Raw genomic sequence first — 15,134 nt, 5'->3', positions numbered from 1 at the left:
TGTTCAAGGAACCCCTCAAGGGCGGTAAGGGCGTGCCAGACATCTCTACCCTACTGAGGGTGTGCTTTGCTTGTAACTGCATCCGCAGGACATTGGTTGACAGAACTGTGGACTCTGGTGGTAACTCCATGTCCCGTTTTTTTCCTCCTGCCTCTTTGGAGGTCCCTTGGATGGGACAAATGGGACAGCTCCATCCTCTACAACTGGGACACCCCTTGGTACTACTTGGACACCATCAAGTTTATTAAGGAGCTGGGGCTACATGGAGTGAAGCCCAACTTGTGGAAGCCAAAAACTATCCACAAGTTGATTAAGAGCATCGGACATTGTTGAGACTGTTCCAGGCCTCCCTTCAGCCACCTGCAAAGTGGACTGGAGGAATGTGTCTTCAAGGAGACTCACCAACAGGCACAAAGATCTGGCATGGAGGCAATCCAAGGGGGGTTGCCACTCAGGATATTCATGCATGCCAGAAACATGTGCAGATACAGGCACTGCCCCTTTTGCATCATCCAGGAGGAAATTGCTTTTCATGTTTTCTGGGAGTGCCCCTTTGCACAGGACCTGTTGAGGGCCTTGGAACCTGAACTAAATGACTTTGTACCACAGACTGCCATCACACACTTTGGTGTGTTGAACGGACTCTTCTGTGGAACTCATTCACAGGAGGACATTGATGGTGCCTGGTGGGTGCTGTGTTGCTTTAAGGACGCTTTGTGGTGCGCCAGAAAGCGCCTCATCCACCAGCGGGAGAGGATGTCCATCGAGGATTGTCACAGACTGGTACACAGTCTGCTTAGAGACTATCACTTGATGGACTTCAAGGAGGAAGAGGAGGTCTGAAGATTTCCCCTTTCCCCCTCCCTTTCCCCCGTGTATCCTTTGGCAGTTTAATAAAGCTTCGGGCCTGTGAACTCTTTTTCTCCCTCCCCTTCCCCATCTCCTCCACCCCTCCCCATCACACCCGTTGCCCATTTGAATGGTACTAGATTTTACGACCTGATTTTATGTGACATGTTTTTGAAAGTAATGCTCTCAGGGTAATGCGGCGTCATGCATGATGTGATGTTTCGGGGTATTATTACTCTGCACAACACATCAGGCATCATACCGCAGGATGAATGTAATTTATTTTGTATGCTTGGAAATGTATTGTTATGTAGTATATTTATGCGCTGCGTCACAGTACAGAGTGGAATGTACTCTGTTGAAGTATTTGTTTTTTTGTATATTTTCTTGCAAAATAAAGTATACATTTTCAATCAAGATGTTCTAGGCACTGCATGGGCATCATTGTTTCTATAGCCAGAAAAAAGGCAGGTGCAATGGTAATCCTTTGGAGGAGGGGAAAGGTGATCACTGGCTTTAAAACCTTTTATATTTCGAAAAAAAAATATTCCATATATCTGATCTAAAGCTTATGGAGTCTTGTAAGCAAACTGAGGCCAGCCATAGGTCAGTCCTAAACCAAATGTTCTGTCCTTTGAAAAAAGAAAAAGGGTGCATGCAATTGTGCCATCATTTTGTTTTGCTTTTCTAAACAAAAACCAGCAGGTTGGATCAGGCACTTTCGATTGCGGCACGAAAATTGCGTGTCGCAGCTGGCACACTAATGATACGGGGAAAAAAAGAAGAATTTTTGTTTTGGTTTTCGACTCCTCTATGGCCTGCTTTATGCTTTGCTCTGTGGTGAAGTAAAAATGCAATATTCATTAGTGATTAGCATGTGACCTGCAAATTGTTTAAAAAAAAAGTGCACTTTTAGCAAAGGTCAAAGCTTTGTGCAGGTCTTAAAAGATTTCTCAGCCTCATGTGAATTCGTGATTTCCCAAGCTGTGACCTAGAAATTCCTTTTCACATTTATGAAGTATTCACAAGGCTGTGACTATGGATTGTGAATTCTGTAAACCAGATCATTCTGGCTTAGAAATGCAATGATTTTGTTAAATGTCAGAGCTATTTATGCACCAAAAGCTAACCATCATAATGGTGGAGAGAACATGCAATAAGCAATATTTTCACGCAAGAATGCAATTTTATTTTTAGATTTGCCTTATTTGTGGGGTTGCCACTACTTTGCCTCTGTGTCATTGGAGCAATTCTAATGCTATTGTTGGTTTATTGATGATAAGGTTCTCTGTGTCTCCTCAGTGGTCAAACCATCAAGCGCCTAACCGAAAATCTTCAAGTACCATACTACGTAAGCAAGGATTTTCAGTCTGACTATAGTGGTATGTCACTGCAGAAGTTAGAAAAGAATATTGAAGAGGATTATGTGGCTAATGTAAGGAATAATTGCTGGCGAGAAAAACAACAGAGTAAGTATTTGTAGATTATTTTTTTTGTTTTGAGTTACACTATATGGCCAAAAGTTTGTGGGTATATGGCCATCATAACTTTATGAGCTTTTAGGACATCCCATGCCAAAACCATGGCAATTAAAAAAATTGAGTTTTACCCCTTCCTCCTTTTGCAGCTAACAACCTCCCACTCTTTTCAAAAGATTTTAAACATGTCTATGGGCATTTGTGCCAATTCAGGCAAAATAGCATTTGTTAGGTTGGGTACAGATGTTGGAAAAGACCTGGCTCACAACAGGTATATCCCACGATCAGTAAGACTGAGGTCAGGGCTCTGTGCACACTACTCAAATTCCTACAGACCAAACCCCTGCAACCCTTGTCTTTATGGGCCTGGCTTTGTGCACAGGGTCAGTCTTGCTGGCACAGAAAAGAGTCTTCCCAAAACTGCTGCCACATGTTTGATTCCAAAATGCCAAGTGTGAAAAGGGCTTTAAGGCTTAAACAACTGTGAAAACAATTATGGTATTAAAAAGAAAATATGGCACAGTATTATGTTATTCTCTTGGGTGGTTACATCTTTTTTTTTTTTTTTTTTTGCCTAGGTTCACTCTGGTGCGGTGTGGGGAACCGCATGTGATTCGGACAGGAATCGCCCCGCATTCCTGTTCAAATCGCATGTGATTCTTTGCAGTGCTATTTGCGCCTATTTATTTTGAATGGCTCAAATCGCGCCGCACCTGCACGGAAAAGGTGCGTGCACCATTTTTTTGCCGCACTGGAATCTAATCACATGGGTGTTCACAAACCGACTGTCAGTGGTACTATACCGCATCCTGACACATGACCTGTCCAACCTGACTTCTTTTTCCTGAAAACTGCTTTTTTTAATGCAACTTACCTGGATGTACCTAACCAAGCGCAAGTTTCTTGCTTAGATAGGGTGCACTAGTCATTGTATGGAAAGACACTTTGACTCCGTGCAGCATGAAAGACAATATAGGATGTGCATATGAGCATCTCCACTCTGTAAAATCTTGTGCTAATGCAGCTTATGTGACTTTGCACACAGCAAACAGAATCAAGTTTTTTAGCTAGATTTCTGCAATGTTTAGAAGAACATGTGTGAAGAACATTGCATGTTGGTTAATTAAAGGTTACTGGCTGTGTTGAAGAATAATGAAGTAGATGCCTTTTGTTGTATGTCTAGCGACTCGGCGTTATTGGGTTATCACTCATTTCTAGGATGAGGCGAATGTTGAGGTATTGGCAAAGCTATTTTGGCTATACTTCTCCTGGGGAATCACAGGAGTGCACTTCATTCTGCACTCCTGTTACCTGTTTTCAGGTGTCAGCGACTAGAGCCTGCTGTCGGCTGACGTCAGTGCGGATCCAGGCTCTGAAAAGATTACGACTTTATGGTCACGATTGGCCCAGAAGCCTCGACCGGCAGTTGGTGAGCCGCTGAAAGCCTGAACCAGCCGTTCCCGCCCCTTCCACAGCCCAGCACTTCAGTAAGCACTGGAGGGGCAGAGCAGAGAGCTGCTGACTGGCTGCCACCAGCTCTCTGCTCATGGAACACTGAGAACTGAGCAATTAGCAGTCTTTGATCACTCAGTTCTTGTTCTTAAAGCCAGCTGGGGACAGATGCTGCATCCACCAAGGTGAGTATAATTTTTTTTTTTTTTCTTTGTTAACCCATACTTCTCTTAAATTCTCCAGCGACAACGGCCCTATTGCTCACTAAGGTAATAATATATTTAAATCCGTAGCTTTCATTAGGAAAAAAAATAAATAAATCTTGGTGATCGTGCCATGAAAGTCAATGTGCAGCCACTTTTAGTATTGGTGGGCAGTACTCTGTTCCTGTCTAATTTTGTTTTGTTTTTATAGTTTATTTATAGAACTTGGGGAACCACCAATTAAAACATTTTTCTTTAAAGCAGTTGTAAACCTCAGACATGAAATATGAACAAAGGATATCCCTCTGTAGTGTGTACTTGTCTTAATCCAGAGCACTAAACTGCCCACTAAAGTAATTTTCACTTTATTTAAAGCGGAGGTTCACACAAAAATGGAACCTCCGCTTTTCGGGAAACCCTTCCCCCCTCCGGTGTCACATTTGGCACCTTTCGGGGGGGGGGGGGGGGGGGGGGGGGGTGCAGATACCTGTATAATACAGGTATTTGCACCCACTTCCAGGCATAGTCTACGCCACCCCCCCCCCCCCCCCCCCACTGTCTTCTAGGAAACACACGGGTCCCAGAGATAGCAGGGACCATCTGGATTGCACAGCACGACTTGCGCATGCGCAGTAGGGAACCGGGACGTGAAGCCACAAGGCTTCATTTCCTGATTCCCTTACCGAAGATGGTGGTGCCAGCACCCGAGAGCCGAGCGACATATCGGCTTTGGGTGCCTGCATCGCTGGCACCTTGGACAAGTAAGTGTCCATATTTTAAAAGTCAGCAGCTGCAGTATTTGTAGCTGCTGACTTTTAAAAAAAAAAAAATTTTGGCGGACCTCCGCTTTAAATCTGTAGCTTTCATTAATCCTCCTTCCTTTTTTTTTTTTTTTCTCTCAACCAGCAGGTGATCACTCATTCAAGGTGGATGGGGGAATCCTCCAAGCTGTATCTTTGAATTCTAAAAGCGGGAAGACTTCCCCGCCATCAGAATACACAGATCTGATTCCTACTGTATTAAAGTGTATTTGTACTGTCTACCCTCAAGTTGTAAAATGCTGCATAAACTGTTGGCGCTGTATAAATGCTGTATAATAATAATCAGTGCTGTAGTCTATAACCTGCAGTGCTGATCAAGCAACCAAAATCTGACAGGGCGGTTGAACAGAACAGCTGAATTTCGATCCATGTATGGGCAGCTTTAGTGTCATTTCTGTCTGCTGCCTTGTTCCTCTGCTATCTACATGAGTCACTTCTGACAAGTTTTCCTGACACCAACAGATAAAAAGGACAACCAAAGGTAATTGTGACCCAACATAACCAATAGCATGCCTCCATCCCTAATATATTGGTACAGAAGGAAGGAATGGTGATGGGACTTTATATGTGGCGTGTCATTGCAGTGATGATACATGAATTATATCTATAAATATAATTTGATAACACAATCAGATAGGATAATCCATGATTGAGAAATGCATAATATATGCTAAATAATAATAATGATAGTGATAATAATATAATTGGATTAAACCATACAAGATTAACATACCAAATATGTTAATAAATATTTAATACAGATAATCAATAAGCATGATTGGTACAAAGCATTCAGAAACAATGACACAGATCATGATTTAAACAGGGTAAATAGGTCATACATCCTAAATAAAAGCCAATACATGGTTAATTAGAAAAGTCAAAATTCATAATTTGGGCAGGCCAGTTTTGGCACCCTGAGTTGGAAACTCTACGCTTTTCAATCTCACTTCACATGGGACAGCTCACTCTGCTGCTGCAAGCCACTGATACTACACAGGGATTGCCTTTTCTTACATCCCTTTTCACATAGCTGCAGTTTTGCACACACCTCTCCCTGGCCTTATTATCCGTCCTACCATCGTAACAGTATAATCTTGCATCTTACTCCTGATAAGTGGCAGTAATCCATGAAACGCTTAGAGTTTCCAACTCAGGGTGCCAAGGCTAGCCTGCCCAAATTATGAATTTTGAGTTTTCAAATTAACCCTGTATTGGCTTTTATTAAGGGCTTATGACCTATTTACCCTGTTGTGTTTATATGATGATCTGTATCGCTGTTTCTGAATTCTTTGTACCAATCATGTTTATCTGTATTAAATATTTATTATCATGTTTAGTATGTTAATCATCTATGGTTTAATCCAATTCTATTATTATCACTATCAATATATTATGTATTTCTCAATCGTGAATTATCATATTTGATTGTGGTGTCAAATTATATTTAATTCATGCGTCAAGTGACCGGAGAGGGAGCTCCAGCACACAGCCTGTGATTGACAGCCTCAGCTCTGTTCCTATGCCCTGTGTGAAGGGTGTGTGTCCCTTCCCTCCAGTCCGCTTTCCTCAGTGAGCTCTGCAGAGTGTAACTTCAGCTCCCCACTCCCTGCTTTCTGAAATCTCAGACAAGCTGTATAAAATATGCACTTTGCAGGGGTGTAGAGAAGAGAGCTGCAGATTACCAAGTACAACTTATGTACTGTAAGAGGATTTATTTAATCTCTGGCCAGTGACTTCACTGGGTATATGTAAGAGTGGTGTTCATATAAGGGTTTACAATCAATTTAAGCATGTGTGCAAAAAAGAAAAGAAAAATAAAGGATATAGCAGCAAAAGGGTTAAAGTGGTTGTAACTACTTTAACCCTTTTGCTGCTATAGCTTTTTTTTTTTTGCACACATGCTTAAATTGATTGTAGACCCTTATATGTATACCCAGTGGAGTGACTGACCTCAGGTGATACACAAAACAAATTCTCCTTCATACGTTGTACCTGTTTATCTGCAGTCTTCTCTTCTTTACATCCATTCAAAGTCCAGATTTTATAAATCTTACCTGAGCATTTAAAAAAAAATGGGGGGGGACAGAGCTCAGTGAAGAGGGCTCTGAATGCTGATTGGAGGGAAGGGACACACCCTCCTCACACAGCACGGAGGAACAGAGCTGAGGCTGTCAATCAGCTGGAGATCCTTCCCCTGTCACCATTTTTCTGTGTCAGAAAAACTTGTCAGGATTTCACTCATGCTGATAGCAGAGGAACAAAGCAGCAGAAAGAAATTTTAGTTCTGAAGAAAAAAAAAAGAAAGTTAGTTTAACATTCCCCTCCAAAAAATATATATGTTCTGAAAGCAGCAACTCTAGAGAATAAAATGGTGGTAATTGCACACAGTTAAACATAATTTCAAGAAAAAATACACAAAATTTTTTTTATACACACAAACATAATAGATAAATGATGGCACGCTTGTGTGCTGCAATATGGAACGTATAGTGCAATCTACATTTTTGTACGTAGCCACACCCAACGACAAATGCGTTTCTTTATGTATATGCGTATGTCTGGGCAAAATAAAAATAAAACCTTCAGGATATCTCTACAGCACATGCAGATTTCTCCATGTTTTGTCTCTTTAACAATGCTGCAGAAGAATAATCTGCCCGTTAAGGGACAATCCTGATTGTGTGTGTGTGTGTGTGTGTGTGTGTGTGTGCGCGCGCGCACCTGATTATTATTATCTTAATGCCTCAAAGCAAAAATCGAATTCTTCTGGCTTAAATTTATATGGCAATGTTCTAATCAAGATGCTTTTTATTTTTATTACTTACAGAAGCTGATCTACTACATGCAGCAAAAGTCTACCGAGATGATAGACTGCGAGCGAAAGCAGAGACGATAGCTATGCAATACTGCAAAGAACTTGAGCGATTGAATTCAATCTATCGAGGAGGATGATGAACCACAAACTATTGTCTGCCTACAAATAGATGTACTTTCTTCCTTGTAATATAAGAACTACTTTACTGTGGACGGTGAGGCAAGGAGAGAAACCTGACCCGACTATCAAGCTCGTTGTATATTCCTGATACAACTTGCAGGTCACGGAGTCCTTTTTATGGTTTTATGTTTTTTGGCTTTAGTTCCAATGACATGTAACTAAATTCCGACAGTGTGTAAAATTTAGATACAACACAATGAGCACATTTTTCCAGGTTCATGTGTGTAATGTAAATATTTCAGAGATGTCTTGTGTATATAAGAGTTAACGCATTTATATGTACATTTTTCTGTCCCCGTCATTAAAAGAATCCATTTAATGTGAATCTAACACCAAAAAGTATTTGTGTTAATTGATAATCTTCTTGTAGCTGGTAAATTTAAATTGACCTTTCACACTAAACATTTCTTAAAAGGTCCATCAACTATTCTTGTTAAAGTTTAACCTGCAAGCCATTTTAAATAAAACCAAAAGTTCTGTTGTAGAGGAAGCAGCACAAAATGCACATTATTTCTGAGCCTCCTCTGTGTGCCTTATTTTCAATTTGATACAAATACCTGAGATTCCTCATTTTTGGGCTAGGCACTGCCCACCTCCCTTCACCCTGTCCATTAAGAGTGCCGTTAATGACCATTGACTTTCTCTCCATTGACAGGAGGATAGTAGTTGGGCTGAGCTTGTCCTTAAACTCTGGGAAGTCGGGCTTCTATAACAAAATATAACCAAATCCAAGAGATGCACAGAGGAGGTTTTCTGGCTAAGAATAGTTATGTCGGACACCTTATGGTGTCTGCTATTAGGCAGGGACTATGTGAATAAGGTTTTTAAGATGGCTCACAGTTTTTTAATTAAGCCAGCCAGACCCTTAAACAGCCGCTAAAGTCATCTCCCATTTTCTATACTGCATAATCTAGCCTTGTGTTGCACACAGGACCATAAATGGAGGACATTGAAAGGTCTGCTAAAACACAAGTTGTTCAGTAAATGAAGCAGCCACAACTATTGTGTACAAAAAGTATGCAAACCTGTATAGAAATTAAGATATTTTACATTTAGGTCCATTCTCTGTTCAGGCTATTGCTATGTTGTGCTAAAGGATGCAACAAAATCATGGTGCCAGTTTTCTTGTAAGGTTTTCTGAACATGGCGTTAGCTGTGTGTTTCTAGACTGGATTTACACCATTGCTTTGTGATATTGCACTTCATGTGGGTTGGTGTGGTACAGTTCCATTTATTTTGGACGGCAACCCCAGACTTCTCCACAACGCACCTGGAGTGCAGTGCCTTGAAACTCATGGTAAAAAAAAAAAAAAAAAAAAAAATCTTGTCGGGATGTGACCTAAAAAATAACTATAATTGAGGAAAGTGAAAAGATAGCGCAGGACCTGTAGGCTTATTTTACTGATTTTGTTATCTTAAAGTGGATGTAAACCCTCTCCTATAGCCAGTGAAGTGAACAACCTCAGACTGTACACAGAGATGAAACAAATCTCCCTACATAAGTTTTACAGGTATATCTGCTGTCTTCAGCTTGCTATATACTTTAGAATCCTTACATCGTGATAGTATTTTTACTTCCTCATTCAGCCGCAGAAGTGTATTCTGGACATACACTGTGTGACAGCTGATTGGAGGAAAGGCACACCCCCCCACTCCACATAGGCAGAGAAACAAAGATGCTTTCAGAGCTGTGCTGTGACAAGACAAGCTCTCTGCTAATCTATTTATAGCACCCACCCTGAGGAAAACCTCAGGCTGGTTTTATTTCTCATCGCGGAGAACTTGTCAGAAGTTATGCTGATAACAGAGGAACAAAATAGCAGAAAGTCACGGGACTTAGGGTTTTGGAGAGAGATAAGTAAACACTACAGATATATGTGCTTAGGTCAAATTTCATGAATCGGATTTACATCCACTTCAAAGTATTACTGTTGGTGTAAATAATCTGGTTCCGGGGTGCAGGTGGATTCTACACCCCAGAGGATCTTCAGTCTCCTTGGCTTGTAGTGTGATGTAAAAAGGGTTGAAATAGAAGCACCACGTCACTGCTAAGAGGTCCAGATACAACTTTATTCCATTAAAGGTTGGGGGTACAATTCAAAAGGTAGCCAAAGCGTTGGCTACCTTTTTTAAGTGTACCCCTGACCTTTAATGGAATAAAGTTGTACCTGGAACTCTTAGCAGTGGTGTGGAGCTTTGATTTCAGCCCTTTATATATAGCCCTTAAATATAAGGATGTAAGCTTTCCCTATACAGCTCACTTCATGTCCTTTTTAACCTCTCTGCAAGGAACTGCAGCTAGTCTTTTCCCAGCCTCTATGACTTATGACTTAAAGTGGACCTGTATTAAAAACAAATGTTTAAATTGACCCTCCCACTGTGTAGAAGATAACCACTGTTACAGTTACTTACCCCCTACAGCTGTCTGCTGACCTAAATTCTGTTGGGACCACTATCAAAATCCAATACAAATACTGACTGCACTTTTTTGGTTAATACTAGAGCTAAGCAATACATGTCACTTCCCTGCTCCCCCCAACCTTCACAATGTGACCATACTCAGGCCTGGTGGTTCGTCGCTTATTATTAAAGGTTAGGAAAAGATCCATATCTAATTATCTGCAAATTTTTACCAGGGTAGTGGATGGGATAGTGGAACATAAGTAAAGGTAATGGAGAGTGCCTTCTTTACAGCGTGGGCATTGGTCTGCTTTTATTTTCTGTGGCTTTACTTTAAAATGGTGTGTTGGACTTTGGCTACAATTCATACATTAGTACATTGTAAATGTCATGGCTATACTTTTTCTGTGGCTCACAAGAGTGCAGTTCATTCTACACTCCTGTGACCTGTTTTCAGCTGACAGTGGGCCAAAGCCCACTGTCAGCTGACAGAGCTGGACTGGAGAAAGATTGCGACCATATGGTCGGGATCCACCCAGGAGCCTGGACCGGCACCCGGCACAGCCTCTCTGAGAGCCTGAGCCAGCCGCTCTCTTCCCCCTCCCTAGCCTAGCAGTGACCGTGGGACCATGAAGGGGGGGGTTAGAGCAGACAGCCATGACCGACAGTCACAAGCTCTCTGCTCGTGGAGCTCTGAGTACTGAGTGATCAGCGGTGTTTGATCACTCGGTTCTCAGTCTTAGAGTCAGCAAGGGTCATATGCAGCATCTGATCAGTGCTGCATCCACCTGGGTAAGTATGATCTAAAAAAAAAAATTAAAAAACCCAAACTTCACTTTAAGTTTTGTTGCCCATTGAGGTTTTTATTTTAGGGGATGTTGTGTAGTTGTCTAAGTTCATTCAAGAGTGATCTTTTTCTTTTTAGGACATAAAGATCATCCCTTGTCTAGAAAAAAAAAAAAAATGTCTTCTCCGTGTTTTCAAAGATTTTATCTACTGATCATGGGACAGGATAAATCATTCCTTTATGTATTTATGTATTTATTTCTGCCTTTGGACAATTGAAATGTGCAATGTTTTCTTCTCACTTATTTTGTCTTTTCTGAGAATTGTTTGGCACTTTAAAAAGCCTATTCTGTTTTAGGTGCCCATTGCTTAAGTGAAATGAACAGGTTCAGACAGGTACTAATCGCGAAATGATATACTGTACCTAATCCTCCATACCAGAGTACAGCCAAAGCTTTTTTTCTTAGTTTTGGATAGAACAGGGAATAGTGAAATCCCATATAAATTTATTTTTTTGTTTGCTATCTTTGGTTAGGGAGATTTTCCTTTTGCTTTGTGCCCCAGAGATGTAACAGTAAGTGAGCAGACATCTCTGAAAAGTTAGAGCTGGGAAATTCCATCTTAGACAGTTGTCACGAGGTCAGGTGTCCCTGAAGGAAGATTTCCCCTCCGTTCCTGTTGTGGTAACGACTGTAAAATTTTGGCTTTCCCATCATTGTTTGCCTCCATGACTATGGTTAGGAGGACAAATAGGGTAGATTTTCCCAGCAGGGACACAGGCAGCAACAAAAGTCTGATTTGAGGTACTAATCCTTCCATAATTTTTTTCGTCTATATACCGAAGTAGAGTATCAAGCTAATATTATAACACCTGTGCAATGGTAATTAGCAACAAGCTCAGGGCAGCTGCACTCTCTCAATGCAGATGCATTGATTTTGTAAGGGACAAATCCTATAAATACCATGGTTTATGGTATTTATAGTTTATACCATTTGTCTCTTATAAGTAGTGTACCACCTAGGCTGGTAGATGTTTTACAGTTTTACAATAAATGAGCAGATGTCACCCACCAAGAGCAGTTGGGGAAAGGGTTATGAGACAGGTTAAAAGAAATTTGGCCAAAACTTTTAAGCCCATACTTCTCTTGCGGGTCACAGGAGTGCCCTTACTTGTGCTGTCCTGTGGCCTAGAATCATCCGACAGCGGTTTAAAGCTGATGTTACAGATCCGCTCCAAACTCTGGAAGGATCCCTACAATAATCTCTGATTGACTGATCCTTTCCGAGAGCCTAAGGCTGGCCATAGATGGAGTGATTTTCTTTCCTGCAGCGCCAGAAAATCGCTAGATTCCCCCATCAACAGCCATTGTGTTTTCCTAGTGGGGGAACACAGTGATTACTGCTAGTGGCTATGATAGCCACTTGCAATAATCACATGTCAAATCTGACAGGTTAGTCGTACCAAAGTTAATGATCAACCAACTTGGGTACATTCAACCTGCCCATACATGGTTCGAATCTCAGCCAGTTCCTTCTGAACCAGCCGAGATGCAAACAGTCAATGGCCGGCCTACGCCAACTGCTCCTGCTTTCTCCCCAGCCTGGTGCTCCAGTGAAAGCTGGAGGGGCAGAGCAGAGAGTGGCAACTGACTGTCATCTCTCACTGCGGACTGAAAACTGATTGATCAACGGTCATGTAATCACTCAGTTCTTGGGCTTAAAGACAGCAGCAGCATCGAACCGATGCTGCAGAAGGGAGGAGAGTATAAATTTTTTTCAGAACCCCACACTTCTCCTTTTGAGTACCAGCAGTGGCTATGGCTGATTTTATATTTTTTCTTTCAATTTAGTTGACCTTCTCTACTATGATAGGAAACATTTTTACATCCTACATTGGTTAACCTAAGGATTCAAGTGTATCATTTTAGGTTGCATCCAAAAATATGTTGATTTAGCCTCTGCATTGCATTTTTCTGTCTGTGGGTAATTTCAGTGGTAGATTCCATGAGCACACTTAGACGTCAACCTGAGCTTTGGCCATTTAGAGCGACTGAATGAGTGGTAGGGAAGCAAAAGAAAGACAGACTAGTATATGCATCTGTAGAGGTGTTTGGTAAAGTGAACCCGGTCAGGAAAATTAAAATGTCCACAAAGAATGCCCCTCATGAGAGATGGTAAATGCTTACCTTTTATGCCACTCTGATGTCTGCAGAAACTGATATTTTGAGATTTTTGATCTCTTGGTCATCCGCAGCACTCGCTGGTACCTCCAAACCACTATAGAGGTTGGTGCTGGGAGGAACTGGGAGATTCATACTCCCAAGAATGTTGATTTCTGTGAAAAGCTTCAGTGGATGGTTGCTTTTGAATGGAGTGGCATAAGCAGAGTATTCTCTGTTGGCACTTCCTGACAGGATCATTTATAAAGTGGGCCCGTTGCTTTACCCTGCATGGGGAAAAAAATACAACATATGATAATTCTGTCACTTACATATATGTAAAATAACACTATAATTCTGTTAGAGTGCTTTATCTTCCCTACTGTTTAATTTCCGAACATGCATCCCCCTTCCCCACAGTCAGTGAACCTCAGTCTCTATAGGTTGGTTTGGAGATTGTTTGGTCAATAGATACTCTTTAAAGTAAAAAGCTAATATGACGGATGTTGTAATTTATTATTATTATTATTTATTTTTATTTTTTTTTGGCTAAAACCATTTTTGTGATGCTAGAAGCAGGTTTGTGCATTCTCCAAAGCAGGCAAAATGCACATTTAAATCACTTGTTCTAAATATGTAATGTACACACCTATATGGTGCAGTGGGGGAAATAAAGGTAGCCTGCTTTGCACAGACTTGCATTTCCTATTCAAGTCAGTTGGATAGGTTCCTTCACAATGCATGCAAAATATGCATGCAAACATCTATGTATCATTGCCACACCTTACCTTCTAGTGCAATGCTAATGGGGGTTCTATCTATGTATTGAACATAGCCATATGCTACACATAAAGTGCTTTGTCAAGAAGAAAAGTGGAGACGTAATGTTTCTATTGTGCCTATTGTTCTACACCAACTGCGTTGTTTTTTTTTTTGTTTTTCTTTTTTTCTGTATGACCAATGTTCCTTTACAATGACTGTGCCTTTTTCATCTCTGCATGTATATTGCCATCATTTCTCTTATAATTGACCAATAATAACTGGTGATATGCTGTGTTCTCTTTAAAATGTATAGTTTCATTTTAACATTAAACTTGCTGTTATTTTAGCTTTGTCTCTCCTAACATTGGATTCATATTTTTCCATTTGTCATTCTAAAAATTGGATTTTAGAAGTATGAAATTGATTCACCCATATCAAGTGGTACCAGATAAAATTTGTCTTATCTTTTCTGCTGCCAAACGCCACTCTGTCCTTTTTTAAATTCTGCAGAAACTCATTTTGGCTTTTTTTGATCTCTTGGACCCCACAGCACTCCATCATGCAGAACTCCATGTCAATACGGGGGTCATTGAAAGGAACCAGTGAAGGTTTCTTGTGAAGCGCAGCCCGTGCCTATGCCTTACTCGCCTAGGCAAGAGTGCTTTTTAAACCCTACCCCCCCCCCCCCCAACATCCCCGCCACCTGGGATATCCATATCATGTATCCCAGGAGGCTTAGGGGTAATATACATCGCACTGCAGCAATGTCATCAGGGGATCGGCTGCAAGAAACAACCATCCCCCTGATGTCAGTGGATTCCCTGGGCATGCGTGTATGTTATTTTGAGTACAACCCAGCAGACAAGGTAAGAGGAAAAGAATAAAAATGAATGAGGGGGACTGACATGCCTCCATTTTTTTTTTTTTAAACTGTGACATGTATGCAGATATGGCAACTTAAAGCCCAATTGACATAAAGCTCTGCTGCCAAAAGTACAACTCCAGCTCACTGCTGATTGGAAAGCTCTAGCTTGGTAGTGGGTGTTTGAGATCTCTAAAAAGAGATCACTTCCTCTGCACAGAGAGCAACAGTCTCCTTTACTTCATGCTGGCAGGGAACAGGCTTTTCTACTCAAGCTATGGCTGCTTTCTAATTGTAAACTAAGATTTTGCAAACTTTTGTTAAGAAGCACCAGGGATGTATGTAGCTTTTTTAAGGTGAAAGT

General features: G+C 41.1%; 1 protein-coding gene across 1 annotated transcript in view; it reads left to right on the top strand.

Moving 5' to 3' along the window:
• The window catches only part of DNAJB14 (DnaJ heat shock protein family (Hsp40) member B14), a 70,554-nt gene extending 56,300 nt beyond the window's left edge, over nucleotides 1–14,254 (top strand). The window contains exons 7-8 of the mRNA XM_073601502.1: nucleotides 2,152–2,318; nucleotides 7,634–14,254. Coding sequence (XP_073457603.1) covers nucleotides 2,152–2,318; nucleotides 7,634–7,758 — 292 coding nt within the window. The 3' untranslated portion in view covers nucleotides 7,759–14,254. The remainder of the gene's footprint in view (nucleotides 1–2,151; nucleotides 2,319–7,633) is intronic.
• Nucleotides 14,255–15,134: the final 880 nt, after the last annotated feature.

Source organism: Aquarana catesbeiana, linkage group LG01 (genome assembly GCF_042186555.1).
Source record: "Aquarana catesbeiana isolate 2022-GZ linkage group LG01, ASM4218655v1, whole genome shotgun sequence".
Classification (NCBI taxonomy): Eukaryota; Metazoa; Chordata; class Amphibia; order Anura; family Ranidae; genus Aquarana; species Aquarana catesbeiana.
The sequence above is the reverse complement of the archived record's forward strand: the minus strand, read 5'-3'. Positions and strand labels throughout refer to the sequence as shown.